Source organism: Vidua macroura, chromosome 1, assembly GCF_024509145.1.
Source record: "Vidua macroura isolate BioBank_ID:100142 chromosome 1, ASM2450914v1, whole genome shotgun sequence".
NCBI lineage: Eukaryota > Metazoa > Chordata > Aves > Passeriformes > Viduidae > Vidua > Vidua macroura.
Window position 1 is genome coordinate 33,969,617 of NC_071571.1, and position 17,958 is coordinate 33,987,574.

The 17,958-nt window shown below is 40.0% G+C and overlaps 1 protein-coding gene across 2 annotated transcripts in view; it reads right to left on the reverse strand.

Moving 5' to 3' along the window:
• Positions 1-6,042, reverse strand: part of HIBADH (3-hydroxyisobutyrate dehydrogenase) — an 86,219-nt gene extending 80,177 nt beyond the window's left edge. The window contains exons 1-2 of one of the 2 annotated variants that reach the window (XM_053970384.1): positions 5,956-5,990; positions 4,920-4,982 (exon numbers count right to left, since the gene is read on the reverse strand). Coding sequence is in view for 1 of the 2 variants with exons in the window: in XM_053970366.1 (XP_053826341.1) it covers positions 5,956-6,019 (64 nt within the window). In the remaining variant the exon portion in view is untranslated. Of the gene's footprint in view, positions 1-4,919; positions 4,983-5,955 lie in introns of both variants that reach the window. The other variant, XM_053970366.1, reaches the window with a different exon arrangement.
• Positions 6,043-17,958: the final 11,916 nt, after the last annotated feature.

Below are 17,958 nucleotides of genomic sequence, written 5' to 3' on the forward strand. Positions count from 1 at the left end.
ACATGATGTTCCTCACGGTGAATACTGAAGCTGTTTAAAAGTTTCACAAGAGACTGATGATTAAAGATAAGCACCCTCAGAAACATCCTGTGTGACATCAAATTGGGGGGACTGTCTGAAAAATGGCAAGGCAAGGCTACTATTCAGAAGGACTGGAGAAATAGGCCTCAAGCAGTTCAACAAGACAAATTTATGTCCTGTACTCGGGGCAGGGGATGTCATTACAGGCTGCTGACTGGCTAGACAGCTGACAGCTCTGCAGAACCTGTGGATTCCCATCAACTGGAAGTTGAGCATGAGACAGTAGTGCATCCTTGCAGCAAAAGGTTAATGACATTCTGCACTGCATCAGCAAGAGTAGACGCAGGAGGTCAAAAACCCAGTCATTCTTCTATACAGCAAATACACAAGAGAGGTGATCAAACTGCAGACAGCCAAGCAAACATCAAGTAATAAATATGACCAAGGAGCAGGAATACATGGCCTATGAGCAGAGGCTAAGAGAACTGTCTTTACTGAGCTTGGGATAAGCAAAGATTGTGGTCTTCTACTACCTATGGAGTGGGACGAAAGAAGAGTTACAGAGCAAATGAAGCTGAACTCTTTACAGTTGGGCACTCCAGTGGGACCTGGGGCAATGGCCAAAAGCTGCAGGAAGGAAAATTCTGGCTGGAAATAAGAAAAACATCCCTGATGTGGAAAAAAGGTTCTGCACTGTAACAGGCAATGCAGAGAAGCTGTGGAACCTCCATCCTTCTAGTAACCTTAGAACACCATGAGCAACCTAAGCTAACTTTAAAGATTTAAGGCTTTTGGAAGCCTTCCTTCCAAACCTCCATTTTCTTTGTTTCTGTGAATTCCAAGTAACCTCATCAGAAGAATAATTCTGACCACCATACCTAGGCTTATTCTTGTAGGCTCCTCACTTTTATCCTGATCTTTTCTCACACTATCTCACGGACATTTAACTATCACCTCAAACTAAACATCTTCAGAAAACTTTCTTGATACCTTTTTCTGCTATCAGTGCTGACATCAGCAGTGATGTCTGTCACTCACATGACAGGCCTAAAAAACCCATCCATGATCTGCTTAAATCTCACTGATTCATCCATCACATCTGAGATCTCAGCTGCTTCAGAGCCTGGTCACCTGCCTCAACAGACATAATTTTGCCTTGATCTTCATGCCAGGAATTGAGAAGGACATTTTGCCCGTGCTACTTTCACTCCTTCTCTGCAACCTGCCTGCCTTTTCTCTACAATGTTACATAAGACTGCTTTGCTTTGATGACTTCTCATGACTGTCACCACATCTTAATATTAAGACTTCAGCTGGTAATACTGCAGTGATGTGCCTATTGCCAACATGCACTTATATTGTGCCTCTAAGGCAGCTCTTCACAAGGTAAATATCCATGAAATGAACACATTCTTCAACTATAAAGCTTTCCTTAAAAATTGTCATTTTGCAGTATCCCCAAAAAGGCATGGCAAAAGTTAGGCTGTGATACAAGACAACTTGCTGTCCAGTACTATTAAGTTTTGTGTCATCGTATTCTATTATTTCTCCTCTTGTTTGTCCCTGTAGATTTTTTGGTCTCAGTTCATGAATCAGAGACCACTTTCTGTTATGTGCTAAAACATATTCAAATCCATGGGAATTGGGACTGTTAGAGAAGTAGAGAAGTTCAAATCCTGAGTCAGTTTGTGACTCTATTTTGGTTTAACTTTTCACAGTCCAGTATTATATAAGATGCTTCAAAATTAAATAATTTGATTAACAGTTTTGAAAAACCTTCAGATCTCCAGGTACTCAAACAGAGGAAAACTGGTTTAGAAGACTTATTAAATTAGTTCACAGATCTAATAGAGATGATTTCAAATTAAATTTGAACCAACTATATTTAGATGCATGGCATGTTTTAAATGACTACTTAAGACAGTAGGGATTTGCCAAAAAGAGGATGTTTTAAAAGACAAGAACATTCATGTTTTCCCATTAGATGAACTTCCACAGGTGATTTCACAGAATGTGATGTCCAGCTTGCATATGTTGGCACTTTTTAGTATCTGATATGTAGCACAAACTCAGTTTTGAAATAACTGTGTAATTCAAACATCTAAGGACTGATATTCTGCAAACCCACATCACGTACACTAACTAATCCCATCAATTGTATAAGCATTTGCTGAAACTGTCCCTGTGGTATTGAACCCATTTTACTTTGACCATAAAATCAACAGTAACCTGCGGCAATCACACAGCTGGAGAAGTGCCCAGTCCATACTTAACTTCTAAGAGAGGGCAGAACATCAGAAGAGGAGCAACAGAATTGACTTTTAAAATAATCACTGATACCATGTGCAACTAATTCTCCTTCCCTGGGAACAAAACCAGCAATACAGATTAATCTGTATATCAAGCTAACTGTGAGCAAAACCAGCTACAGCTATACTGAATTCCAGCTCCAGTGCTGCCCTGATTTCACTGCAAATACTTGACTGCACAAACACTATAATATGCAGAACTGAGGCCATCTCTTTGTAATTAAACAAAAAGGGACTAATAGCTGGGTAGAACCACAGACAGCAGACCTGGAAAAAATCCAGTGTGCTTGTACTTTGAGTCTAACTGGCCAAGAACAGGACTGAGAAACAAGTAACTCCCAAAATATAATTTCAACTATATTACTTAATTATTGGCTTTATAAAATTTATTTTTAACAATATTCACCAAATGGCACAAGGGTGTCCACACAGCCCCGTCCTGTAAGAGCTTCCTAAACAGAGTGGTTGCAGTTCATATTAATATCTTGATCTCTCTGGATCAGTGAATATTAATGATCTTGATCTCTCTGGATCCTCTTTTCCAATATGTGAGATTTAACAGGATCATGGGAAGATGCTCAGAGTAAGCTCAGCTACTGAAGTTGCTGGTTTTGCTTGGGGCTTTATGAGAAAATACACATGAAGTCACTTGACAAGGAGAAGGAAACACGATGACAATTCAATATGAGCCACTAAATGAAAGATTTTCCTACTGATTTAGTATCTCAAGTTCTGGTACAAGAACAATAGAAGACATCGTCTCTTTTCTCCTTCCTACTTTGAAAGAAAGGATCGGCATGAGCTTCTGTGTTTTGTGGACTTCTGTATGCAATTTATAAAACCCCTATTGAAACTAGATCCTGGGAGGGAACTAGATGAAGAAATATAGAAGTTAGAAAGGCCAACTGTACATAGGTAGAATCCTTCTGTTCCTAGAAGTTTTGCCAGTGGAATTTAAATTGCTCCGTGGTCACTGACTTTTAAAGGTTATGCAATGATTTGGAGAAGTGCATTCTGCCAAAATAATAATTTAAGATGATTACAATACTCTAAATTTGGCCAGTTTTACATTGAAAACATCTCACTTGCTTTTTCTTGCCTCTGTACGGTCTACTGATCAAATCTGGAGAGGCTATCTTGTAACACTCAGAGTCTTCTTATACATAATATTTCTTATCTGTATCTATACTTCATTAAATGTTTGCTAATACATTACAGAGAAAACCATATAGTAAGTACTTTTCATGTAAAAAGAATTATCAAGTGTACACTCGATCCCTTAACTAAGTAATGTGCTGGACTTCTGAGCAGCAGGTCTTCTGTCATAATCCTTGCTTAATCTGCACCAGAGCATAGAGTCATTCAACAATTCAAGCAGAGCTACTGCATCAGCAAAAGTACTGTTAAGCCAGGAAAAGTACTATTTAACTATTAAGTGAATGGGTCCTCTCCACTCCAACAAAACTACTTGTAAGGACATTTTTGTTCTCTGGCATGGTACTGTCTTCTTTGATGGACAGCTCCCTCAGCTGATGAATCTCCATTCACTAGAAAATCTTTTCTCAGCCACCATAATTCATTAACCTCGTCTTCACTTCCCCCCCAGCAGTCCCCAGGAGGGATTTCTCCATAACCATCAAAAATATATTTTTTAGAAAGATCATATAAACTCTCTCTATGAAGCACCTTTGTCAGTGTCTGCCAGCTGCAGAACACAAGACTACTTAGTCTCTGTCCAGCTGACTAATATACAAACATACACATCCAAGAAACTCCTCCAAAATCTGCCCTCTGCTCTTTATTTTCCTCCTAGACAATTTAACAATCTCTAGTATAAACATACAGAAAAAACAAACCATCATGGTCTGCGCCAGCTGCAAAGAGCAACTGACCGAGTAACCAAGGAGCATTCAGTAAGAGAAGGAAGACAGCCAGCTTGCTAACCAAGCTGTGGTGTTGGACAGCTCTCAGAGCTGGCAGAATTCCTTCACCAGGATGGCATTTCACTCAGGACAGATGATGAAATCACTACTCAGACTAAAATCACTAACTGTCAGACTAAAGAAAAGAATGGCAAACTTAGTAAACGCATTAGAGATGGGGAAGCTGCGACATATAACTAAGCAATAGAGCTTAGCAGTTAAGAAGGCTTAATGCTTAGACCTTCATCCCATAAACATTTCTCAGTCAAGAATACTTTCAGCACAGTCACTACTGACTAAGCCAGAGCTTAAATGCTGTGGGTGAAATTCTCTTCTATGGAAGCTTCTTGGGAGAGTCGCAATTTCTCCTTAGGCTTAGTTACAGTTTCTTGCTTAAATCTTCAGGTAAAGGCTAACTATATTTTTCAACTTTAAGGACCAGTGTTGCTTTGCTTTTTACACCTATGCTCACCACCAAGAAACAAGATCCCCACCATGTGTCCTAGATTAAACATGGTCATTTGGAAATTGACCATGACAGTGGATTTCAAAGCTCTTACAGAAATACCTGACAGTTACCATGCACAAGAAAGTTCAAAAATCCTTTCAATTATGGTATCACAAAAGGTACTAAACACATAAACAGGTCCCCTGTATTTAACTTTACCAGCATGAGGCCAACATGCTTGCTGCACCTGAGCTGTTACTTATCACAACATCAGAACCACAACTACAAAAAAAAAAAAAAAAACACATTAGTGGAAAAGAGACAGTGGAGCAAAAACAGCACTGCAAGATAACGTCAAAATTGTCAAACATTTTTCATTCATTAGTTTAAGTGTGGTTTAAAGGGGGGCTACAAAGTTTTTAAAGTTACCTACTTAAAAGTAATTTAGTAATTCCCGAAACACTTCCTTAAGTGTCAAGATTTTAGAACCGTATACCATATTTCTTCTACTTTGCTAGACAAAAACCTTCACCTATGTGTTGGGAGCCTAACCACAGAGTGACTATACGTGACAAACAGACTGCAATCAAAATGACACTGAAAAGATCACTAATAATTTACTTCAGCAATTAAATTACTTAGGAACAGCTGTGTGATTTTTCAGGACTCTGGAAAGGGAAAATGTCTAGGTCCAGTTCTACAAATACATTCTACCTTTGCTTGTACCAACAGGACATCTGCAGTGCTCGCTCCTTCCACTGCCCATGAACCAACCACAGGTGAGCACCAGTGCTTGCAGAGCCGACACTGGAGCAAGTGCCGCTGGATCTACCTTTGATTTAAAGAAAATAATCGGATGCAGTGACCGAGAGAGCTGAACAGCCCAAACCTAGGTAAACAGGTACCGCAGACATGTCACTGCTGCCACAGGAGGCTTTTGTGGGCTCTGATGATTTTCAAGCACGCTATTTTAAGCAAATGAGTGAAAACATTTATTAAGGCAAGCCGCTCCGAAGCTCCGGTGGAGCCCCGAATACGGCGGCAGCGGTAGCGCGCCACGCCAGCCGTGACCGCCCGGGGGGTCCGCCACTGGGCATGCCGCACAGGGAGGCGGCTCCGGAGCTGCACCGGGCTCGGAGGGCCCGCGGCCGCCAAGGGCAGCGCGGCAGCTGCGCGCCCCGGGAGAGGCCCGGCCTTTCTCCGCCCGGCCGGCAGAGCGGGGCCACTGGAGCCGAGGAAAGGGGTAGGTCCTTACCCATCACCCGCCGGTGCCAGCGCCACCAGCCCGCAGGTCCCCTGCGCACCACTGCTGCGGCCATGCTGCGCCCCCGCGCCGAGTGACCTCCGGCCCGCCGCCGCCCGCCGCCACCGCCCGCGCGCCGCGAGCGGCAGCCGCCGCAGCCAACCACGGACGGCGCTCGGCCGGGCACAGCCAATGGGAGTGCGCGGCGTCCTCCCTGCGGGAGGCTGGCCCCGCCCACCGCCCCGTGACGGATGGGGCCGGAGCGCGGGGCGGGGCGGGGGCCGGGCCGGCGCTGGAGCACCTCATTGGGGCGGTGGGACATTGTACCCCGCTGCCCGCGGCTCCCGGGATGGCGTTTCTTTCCAGCTCTGCTTGCCTGTGCCTGCCCGCTGCCGTTTCGTCTTCCTGCTTTGCTGCCGGGGGAGGAGGCTGGGCTGAAGCGAGAGAGGAACGGAGCGCCGGCGTTTTGGCGGAGGCAGCTTGTGCTGCGAGACGGCACCCTCGGGGCGACGGAAAAAGCCGCCTTGCACTGTTTTGTCGAGCCAGGTGGCAAATAAGAGTTGGCGCTTATTGAGGGTTGGAATTAGATGATCCTCAAGGTCCCCTTCCAACCCAAACCATTCTGTGATTCTATGACTTCGTCGTTGTGTGGGCTTTACCCGGCTGGGTGACAAGCGCCCCCCAAAGCCGCTCCATCGCTGCCCCTCCTCAGCTGGACAGTGGGGAGAAAATACAACGAGAGGCTCCTAGGTCGAGATAAGGATGAGGGGAGTGTACTCACCTGTTACTGTCCTGGGCAAAACAGGCTCAACTTGGGGAAATTAATTTAATTTGTTATCAATGACATTAAAGTAGGATAATGAGAAATAAAAAGTAAGTCTTAAAACACTTCGTCCCCACCCCTTCCTTCCTCCCGGGCTCAACTTCACTCCGATTTTTCTACCTCCTCCTCCCTCAGCGACACAGTGGTTTGGGGAAGAGTGTGCACTCACTTCCTCCCCACGTTGTCTCTGCCGCTTCTGCCTCCTCCGGGGGAGAACTCACATTTTTTCCTTGCTGCAGCGTGGGGTTCCTCCCATGGGAGACATTCCTCCCTGGTCTTCTCCAGTACAAGTCCTTCTCCCGGGCTGCAGATCTTCACAAAGTGCTCCAGTGTAGGATCCCATCCATGAGGTGCAGTCCCTCTGGAACAGACTGTTCCAGCGTGGTCTCCCTGTGGGGTAGATCCTGCCAGCAAACCCATTCCAGCACAGACTTCCCGTGGGGTCACAAACTTCTCTGGGCACATCCACTCGCTCCAGCGTGGGGTTCTCCATGAGCTGCAGGTGGATCTCTGCTCCACTGTGGACCACCATGAGCTGCAGGGGGACAGCTTGTCCCACCAGGGTCACCATGGGCTGCAGGGGCATCTATTCACAGAAGCCAGCCCTGTAGTGCCCACCCACTGCCAAAATTGTGCCACACAAACCCAGTACAATTGTGCCCAGAGCGCATCTCCCAAAGGCCTAACAGAGTTTATCAACATCAATAAAATTTGCAAGAGCTGGGCCGCTCACTTGCAGCCCAGCATCTGGAGACCCCGCTGGCCACTCTGGGAGAGCTTCAGGCGGGCGTGTGAGAAAGCACAACACGCTCTGACGGAGGGCAGGCTGGAGGCAGGCGAGTGCTGCCTTCTCAGAGCAAAGCTTCAGCTCCAGTCCTGCAACTGCCACGTTCATCTCTTTGGAACAAAATTGTTAATTTTCCTGACAGAAAAACTTGGCATGCTTGTGTCAGGATGCTGGGTACTCCATCAGTCATTAGGTTACTCTTGTTAGGTCAGAGCTTTTTTTGTAGCTGTTATGTAGTATCATTTACAGACTTCTGGGAGTGTAGTCATGAGGCACAGATCTCAGGTCTCACCACAACATGTCTTCACTCAATTATACGTTAGCACAGAAAGAATAGGCTAAATATTAGGAGAACTCAGCTCTGCTACCATAATATATATATATTTATACTTACCTGTATAAAACAATACAGTTAACTATAGTTAAATCAACCTAGCTCAACATAAATTAATTTTGTGGGCAGTGAAGGTGGCTGTGGTCATATAGTAGCTTTACTGTGACATGTGAGAGTGCTACCACTCAGTAGGCTAACCTCATACCTTCACCCAGTTGCTTCTTTCTCTCATTGCCTCTCAGCTGAACACTGAGACAGAACATGATGTGAGAAAAAAAAGAAAAGTCTCTGTATTAAAACAATGGAAAGAGACACAAACACAGAAACTCTTCCACTTGACAACACTTTGCAAAACATTGGGAGCTCCACAGACTCAATTACACCAATATTTTTGTAAGCTCACTCATCTCTTTCACTGGGCCATTTGAAGGCTGCCAAGTGAATAAAGCTATGGAGCTACCCTTCTCCTTAGTGGGGAAGAGGTTGACTACCATCATGTAGTCGAATTTTTTTTTTTTTTGTGATGAGAAGAGGTGTGACTCCTCATTGAGAAGCTAAACTGGCAGAATTTTGTACTGAGGTATGGTCCAAATAAGGTCTTTGGAAGTCTTTGAAACCTGATTTTTACATGTAATCACACAGTACTTAGAAAACATGGGGTTTTTTTGCATTCCAGCCTGCTTCTTCACCACCTTACATTTTCAGAGTTATTGCCCCTTTACCAATTTGGTCTAGACTCCTATCAAGTTTGAACTGAGTTAGAAAAGTAATTTCAGTTTTGGGGGTTTTTTGGAGGGAGGGGGTGGGAGGGAGAGGAGTTAAATGTAGAGGAATGTGCAAAGAATCTAATGCTGTACTCATTGTGGTCCATGAATTCTGATTTTTAACTCTTATTACAAGATGCAGCTTTACCTCTATAGTTGCATCTTTCTCTACACCTTTCTCATGTCTAAGGTGGTTTTGTTCATGTAGGTATAAATAATGCATTCTTTGTTTCAAAGGTAAATGAGGAGAATAAACTTAGTACCAACATAATAAAAATACACTATAATTACTCCCAGAAAAAAGTAGGAGAAAGTGGAAAAAGGATAGTCCTATTCATAAAAATGTAGTAGACTCACCCTTGTATTACTTTGCCAACACACTTGTGTATAAAGGCTTGTTACAGACATGACCACTATAATACTATACCTTTTACATTGCTTTTGTATGGAATTTACTTTTGCAGACAGATAAAATTCCTTGAGATTAGATTAAATGGAATCTCTGCTTACATTATGAACGCTTATAGAACTGCTATTAGTAGTTTAGTACCACTAAGGTAGCCGGTATGAGAAGGAAGCACTTGCAGGACTAGATGGTGCAGGGCTACCATACTGCAGAGCATTTTCAGAAGGGAGAAAATGAAATAGAGTTTTAGTGTTTTTTATTTTCTCCAAAATGCCCTCTAGAGATGTTTGAACTTTTAGTAGGCATATAGTACAGTAAGTTCCTTCTGTTAAAAGTAACTTTGCCTTTGTAGAAGCTTATCTCGCTAAGTCTTGCTAGTTAATTTTGGTTTGTGTGTTTGTCTCTTTGCCTACCTAATTACATTTTTCCCACACAAAATGAAGGAAAAAAGCTTTGTTAACTTAAAAACTTATTTGGTTTAAGCAAATGGCCATGAAAGCTTTTACTTACATTAAAACCCAGCACATAATTGCTGGTTATTTTTCAAACAAAACAGCATGGTCTCCTTACTCATACACAGTAGTGGGTTTCATAAAAATTTGTATGTGATGACTTCTGAAATTAACTAGTTAAAATGCAAATAAACTGTTATTTGTATAGCTTGGTTCTACAAATTGTTATTTTCCCCTTTTGTTAAAAATGGAGATAAATACCTCATTTGAGTGCATACAACCTCTACTTTTCAAACTAAAATGTTTTCAAGTAACATAAGTCAAGTATAAAATTGCCTACAAAAATTAATTCACTGGATATTTTTAACTGCCAGAAAAGTTTCCAGAAATCAGTGATTACACTGCAAACATGCCACAAAGACAAACTCTTAACAAGTGTGGCTTTGCCAGTGGTAGAGAGATTGGCAATGTTTAATTGGCTTTAAAGTTTTGTTTCATCAATGGTGTATTGTATCTTAAAAGCAGTAATGCCAACCTTATGGCGGAGGCATGAAATGGGATCTGAAAATATCATACTGATTATGGTTGGAACTATTTTCTGAAGAAAACTTCCTAGCCTACTTGTTGCTTTAGCAGAGGTAGAGTTTGGTATGTACAACACATAAAAAAGAACAGGACAAAAATTGTATGTGACAAAGACAAATAGTAAATATGTAGCTGGTATATGTCTATTTTCATTGGCAGATCTTATGATGCTTTATAAAAACAATATAGATATTAAGAACTGATTTTTTAGCTGCCAAACCCCTATAAGTCATTCTTGCTACTCAAATGTAGGTATACCTGGAGATCTTCCCACTCAATCCAGTCAGGCTTCTGACAGCTTCCTACACTGGACGTGTGAAATGAGCAGGATTTTAAAAAAAAATCCTCACTGTTTATTCCCACCCTTGCATTACAGTTTATGGCCCTCTCAGGCATGCAGATAGAAGTGTTGTTAACCTACAGCCTTTCAGTCATGTGTTCTACTGTCTGCTCAACAAATGCTTGCAGTGGCACACTCAGTCCTCACTCTGGATGGACTGAATGGGTCAGGCTTAAATGAGCTCCTAAACTACTGGATGTTGGTAATGTAAAACCAAATTATTACTCATGGGAAGACTAATGAGTTTCCCAGTTTTAGACCATCAAAAAATGTGTATATTTACTTATATAGTACCCAAAAAATGCTTAGTGACATAGTAAATTTAGATCTTTGTGTTTAAGTGACTGAGATTCATTTTCTTAGCCGGCAAGAATTATGTGTATATCTTAGGTGTACATCATGATTTGTGGTATTGGAACATGGATATTAAAACATGAGAACTTGTCAGAGCATTTGTAATACAGAAAGCAGCTGCCCTTCTACATTAATAAGTAGGTAGTTTTCTAAGTGTTGGTACATGGTGCCCACTAAGTTACAGGACATGTAAAGAAATGTAATCAAACATGTAAATAAACAGAAAAAATGTAAAGAAGGTTACTCCTTTCATTCTTAGTGTTGAAAATACAGCCATCTTATTTTTCTTTAAAAGTCTCAATATAAAAGGACAAAACAAAGAATTAGAAAAACCCACAACCCTAAGAACACAGAATGTTTATAGTATTTTTTGTCAGTTTTCATTTTCTTACATTTAAGATTCTTTTTTCCCTTAATGATAAGGTATAATAATAAGGAACCACTGAAAGCAAAGGGAAATATATACACTGTGCCAAAATATGCTAAGGGTATCTAGATTCACTTTAGAGTCTGCCCCTGACTTTAACTTCATTGGCATGAAATAATCACATTTGCTTAGAGTTTTGGGTTTGGTTTTTTTTTTTTGTTTGTTTGGTTGGTTGGTTTTTTGTTTTGTTTTGTTTTTTGTTTTGTCGTGGGTTCTTTTGGGGGGTTTGGTTTGCTTTGGTTTGGCTTTTTTTGTTTTCCATTATTTTTGGGAGATATCCTTTCCAGGACATCAAGTTTTATAGTCTGGGCTAATAACTAAATTTCCACTGAATTTAGCAAGAGTTACAAGCATAGAATGCTTGTAAAATGGGACGCTCATTGCAGAGTGATATTTAAATTCAGTGTTAACACTATTTAGTGTAGCCAAAAGAAACTATAGTGGATGCAACAGTACATTTGAAACTTGAATCAAAATGACTTGGTAGCCAAACCTACAGTGTTCCATTCCTCCTTCCTCCATTCCTCCTTCAGTGTTACATTCCACCTTTCATCTTGTATTTGTTGCAATTATTTATCTATACTTTATTATTTATAGATATATTTATTTATATATCTCTGCATCAGAGAGCTGCTATAATATTTGAAAATGCAATCAAAGCACAGTGTAGCTGCGCAGGAAGGCCTGAGCTGCAAATAGTTGGAGCTGGGAAAGCATTCTAGAGAAATATCCCGAAGTATTTCCTCTCTGACTGGTCATTTCTGGAGACAGACTACTAGGCTAGAGGGACCTTGGGTCCAACATAATATAACATTCTTCACATTTGTAAATATTTGTGTTGAGACTCTCAGGGCAGCATTCATTTCTTAGCTGTGCACATTTTGCTAGATAACGAACTGGGTGGAATGCATAAGCAACAACGTAAGTGGTTATTTTTGCCTACAGGAAAAATGCTCTTGTGTAACTGGACCTACTTTATTTCTTGCCGAATCATATGATATGTCCTGCAGTAATATGAATTTTTGTAATCAACCTTGAGCTAAATATGTGCAAAGTTTGGAATGTTGAGTATACCTAAGGGGACACAAACTCCAGGCTTCTGTGGGAATGAAGTGCCCTGGGAGAACATAGAAACTTTGTTTTGGTATGAAGATGTACTGTCTGTTTTTGTCAGAAGCATTTGTACTGTAGTTTGGAAAGCAGCTGCATTTCACTGGGACATCAGGCGAATGTTACAATGGGCAGGCTACCACAGGGTAGCAATACATACTTTTTTGCACTAATTGATACCAAGGTCAACTAAGCACAAGAGTTTTTGTCCTCTTTTTAGCTCTGATAAATCCCATTAGGATGTTTAGGCTAGACTGTGCTGACTGAATTTCCTAGAGACCTGGCTGAAAAGATTCAAGTATCTATTTCCTAGAAGAATTAAATTGTCCTGTTCAAATTCTCACACAAGGAGGATGTAATAGAGATACTTTATCTAGCTGAATTTCATGGAACATAGTGTGGATTTTCCAAAGTCCTTGAAAAGATTTCACTCAAAGAACTAGTCTTCTTAAACAATATTGCTAAATGGAATGTGTTGCAGTTCTGATTATGAGCAATTTCAAGCACTACTGTCTTGTACAAATAAGTAAGATGTTTTACGTGGGTGACTGCATATATGTCATACCATGAATAGACACAAGAAACTGACAGAAGAACTGGAGAACTCACCCAAAAAATTTAAAGTGTAAGTTACCAGTAGAACATCCCATAGCAATTTCGGATTGATTTCATTTTGTGTTTTAACTGAAAGATATGTTTAGTATTTCTGATGGATTTAGAATCTAGCAGTGTTTAATAAATAACTTCTTTTACAAGCTTCTTTCACAAGCTTCTTTCACATGACAGAAATGCAAAGAGGATTATGACTTTGCTTCAGATTTAGATGAGCAGGTTCTGTAAAAGCAGCTGAAGAAGGAAACAAAATCCAAAAGAAATATTGCTACGTATGATAAATATTTGGTATCAGTCATGGTGATTTTAATTCTACCTGCAATGCACTAAATATAGAACATACTGATCTGTGTGGGAATTGCACAAAACAGTCAATGCCCTTCTGCCAGTTATTGGGTACTGATGTAGCAAAAGAAAGTGAACATAGTAGGGCAACTGGGAAAAGCAATGTGGAAAAGTTACATGGTACATTGATCTCAAACCTAAGGAGTCTGAGTAAGGATTAGGTAATTTTTTTTTCCAGGAAAAGATGCATGCACATAAAACACAGAAAAATTAGGGTTTTTCCAACCAACATATCTGTATCAGGTTAAAAGCATCAGCTTCACATTAGTCTGATAAAATCCTGAGCTAACCTGCTTATGATATAGAAAGAGGAAACCTGGCACTAACTCAAGTCCTTGGGTTTTCCTACACCAAAGTGTAGGAAACCACATTGCTTGAGAAAGATTGTCTTTATATGGCATGCTCCTGAGCAAAGTCTTGACTTCACCCAGTGGGAAGTCAATATCAACTCTATTCTTAAGAGTTTGTTCCTGATTTTAGAGGAAACAACATAAAGTCCCTGAAGGAAAAAGGTGCATTCCACACTACTGGCTTTCTAGAAGAAGTTGTACCCAGAGCATAACCCACTGCAGATCATGAGAACAATTAATTAACTTTTGATAAAGTGACACTGTTACTAAAGTAACATAAATCAACATAAAAGAACCAATTTTTTTCTACACTTCAACTCTACTGAAAATTTAAAATAATTTCACTCTATGTAACATTTAAGACTTTTAAATACATATTGCACCTTTGTTTTAAGTCTAGCCCAATAATTTCACCACAGAAAATGCATATATATGGAACAGTTTGTTTATTATTAATTTTGGCTTACATTTCTGTTATATATTAATGCACTTCCCTACTGAATTTTTAAAATAATATGATTTTTGTTGTCTTAAGAGCTACCAGCAGTAATAAGAAATGAATTTACTCTGTTCATCTTGATTATAATGAAGTATAATTGAAATGCAAATTTGGTCTGTTGTGCCTGCCTTTTGATAGGTGGTAAATTCTAGGAAGAGATGCACAAGAAAAAACATAATAACAAGCTTCCAAAATCCAGAGTTGTTAATATAGGAAACCCAGTTTTCTTTGTCAGATTTTGTCATTATTATAATTTTGTAAAACTGACATAGCCTGTCTACTCATGTACACAACCCAATGCTTTGATTTACAAATAAGATGGAATACGAAGTATTTTCCATTACTGATTTGTTTGAAAGAAAAGTACTTTTTGAATGTCTTTTTTTTCCCTAGTAAGTGGTTAACTTCACTAAACATGAAATCAAACTTCAATTTGTTACTATTAAAAAATGAAAATAAATGTACCATTATCACTAGACAAACATAATCCTATTATCATCCTATTAGATAAACAGTGACAATGTTGTGTTTGTAATAGTCTCTAGAGATACAATAAATCTAGTAGGGGAATGTCAGCTTGGTCCAAGACAGATTAAATGTAGAGAACTGGAGTATAGTTCCCAGTAAACAAACACTTTGAGGTCAGGAGGTCGTACTTGCTCAGCTGTTCTTCATAAGCCCTATTGGAAATAACTTTCATACCATCACTGAATATATTCCATGCTACCTAATAATACTGAAGGCCGAGTACAGTTGTGATATAAATGATTTTTAAGTGAAATACTGAGTGTGAAATGATCAAAAAGCAATATGTAAATGGAAAATCAGGGTGATGTTAGACATGCAATGGGTGCAGTTTGTAAGATTTTTTTTCTCTCTTGCGGGAGACAATCCATCCCATTTGAAAGCTTGTGCAAACTCCCACTGACAAGCGAGTTGATTTGGCCCCAGCAGACCTGTGATTAATGTGACAAAAACTAAGACTAGCTGTATTTTAATTTAGAAAGCAACTAGGAAGAATATTCAATGAATTCTCCCTTGGCAGTTGACTAATGGCAGCAGAATGGAGAACACAAGTCAACAAAGGTCTGGGAAGGAGAGAGAGAACTACAGAATGAATTTGCTTTTGGCATCTCTTCTATCAGGCAGAAAAATGCCTGGATTCCGGGAATGCTAAAATAAAGATATCAATGTGTGGATTATGATGGGTGAAGGTCTCAAATCTGGTAAGATAACTTAGTGTTTTTCAGACTCATACATCTGTCACCCAATTTTATGGAAAAGCTGCACTACTTCCAGGCTGTATAAGTAACAGATACTGTTGACAAGTTCAGTCAGGCCTCAGTGGTAGCATCTAAGCAGGCAGCTTCATAAGGCATTAAAAAGTCTCCTTCAGCACAGACATGGTATATTCAAAATATGCAGATATGCAGACCAAATGTTGTCCACTGACATATCCTAGCAAAGATAATGGAAATAAACACTGTAAAAACAGATTTTTACCATGGTGTTTGTGTACAAAACACTTATTACAGGCCCAACAGATCTTTTGCCATGTAGTGAACTAAAGCCATATGTCATGGCTGTAACCTTACTGTGGTTTCAAAAGAGTTGTTACCCATATTAATAATGTAAATTTTATTTTGATTGAAAGTTTCCAGTTCCAACACATAAGAACATGCAACCACATTTTGGACAACAAAGTATGCTAGCTTGGCTACAATATAATGTAAAATATTTATTAGCAAAAGGGAGAGCCATTGAATAAATATGTTTCTTTTTTTAGAAAATTCTAGAAATGTAAGCTCTACAGTATTATGACTTTTAAAAATATTCCTTATACAAGAAAATTTATTTGTGAAATAAGAGAAGGTATGAAAGTTGTGTGATTAGAATATATTTTCATTTCTGAATGGTGCTGATCAAATAACACCAGAAAGTTGACGTTACTTTCTGTATGTAAATTTGCATAGCAAATCCAACATATTCTTCTCTGTACAATATTAATAAACACTATAGAATAATAAATCATTGGGGGATGAATTAAAGACAAATTTTCATTTTAGCACTGTGTTTCTTAGTAATTGATTTGTATGTAATGTATGTAGCAATATGGTCATTATTTTTTTCATAGAATTTAAGAATTCATAATGTTTCAGAACTCAAGCAGCAGGAGAAGGTGAGACTCAAGACCTGTTGACAGAGAAGTTTTCCATACAAATAGCTACACAACAGCTTTAGAGCCATCTCCAAGCTGAATGAGGGGCTGTGGGGAAAGCATGAGTCGATCTCTGTGTTGAGATCCAGGCCAGGCTCAGCCTCTCACAAGTGCAGTGCGTGACCCAATAGCCCTTTTCCTTGGTGCCAAGTCAAGGCTGAAAAAGAATTCCTGCAACACTCGGGTGGTAGCGGTCTCAGCAGGGAACTGTGAAGCTGCACCAAGCCCCCCAGTTTGAGCACAGCTGCTCAGGGAACCAAGGAGCAAGAAAAACTAATATAATGGTGGAGACACGACTGCCTGAGACAGGCTAAAGGAGGTAGAGACAGCATTAGTATGAAGACACAGACATCTTTAGAGCCTTTCAGAAAACCATAAACCATTATGAGAAAATAGGAAAGCTGCCAAGCTTCATGCAGATACAGTATACAGACACTCTGTGCTCTGTCAATGGTGCAGCCAGTGCTGGAGGGGAACTCAGAAGGGGATATAAGAAGCATGCTGGAGGCTGCTGTGGAAAGTGCCTTTCTACTTTCAGTCCCTCAGGTTTAAGTGCTGTGCTCTGAGGTACAAGAACTTTTAAATCTCACTGCTTGTTTGTTTCCTGCCACATGCAGTTTTCTTGCCTCTGAAAACAAAATGTTGGTCATTTGGGAGCTTCCTATTACTTTCAGATAGAAAAGATAAAAGGCTGAGAGAAACAGTAAATCGACTAAAGCATACCAAACAAAGGTATTTACCTGTTCTATATCTGCTAAGATTTCAGTGACACCTACTCAGTGGTCATTTACATGCCGTGCTGTGTATGCCAGTAAGAGGTATGCTGGAGGGAAAAAACCCTTGCAAACATCATAAATAAGAAATGAAACACTCCCCCAGACCTGGGTCTCCAGTGCACATATATTAATTACACACCAGAGGGTAAAGCCTCAGTATGTGCAAGCATTTAATTCATTATTTGCATTTATTGAAAACATTCCTTTTCACTTTAACAATAAAGTAACCCAACAGTGAAGTAACAGCAATTCAAATGCAGTCATTTACAGACGTGCGGTTTCTTGTGCCCATTGTACAGTGCAGTGCTGCCAAGTCTCACACCTCAGAAGTAAGCTCCTGCTCTCTCCTCTGTCACACACATACATGCACACACATACAAAATTTACATGTCTGCTCTCACCTATATTCTTTTGGGAAAACCCACAAATTTCATCAATCTCACTCTACAGATTTAAAAATCCTGGCAGCTTTTGAATAGCTTTTCTTCATCAGCTGCAATTAAGTGTTGGAAAAGAAATCCAAAATACACAGAAAGAAACTTTCTCCTTAATAGGAAATGTTAGCAATAGTATGGGATTTCTAATATGTTCCAAAGTTTAGCCACACCATCGTACTGGAAGGCCAAGACTGCCTGCCCTGTGATTAGGTTCCCTTAAATGCTGGGCAATTCAGTGTTGTCAGCCATAACAAGAAACATTATTTATAACTATTTAACTGTTTTAAGAGTATAGTTAATAGCTTTCTGTAACATGATCTTAAAGAAGTTGATTAAGTGTGCTTTACAACATGACCAGAAAGAGCTTCCGATTAGTGACATCAGTATATATATTTT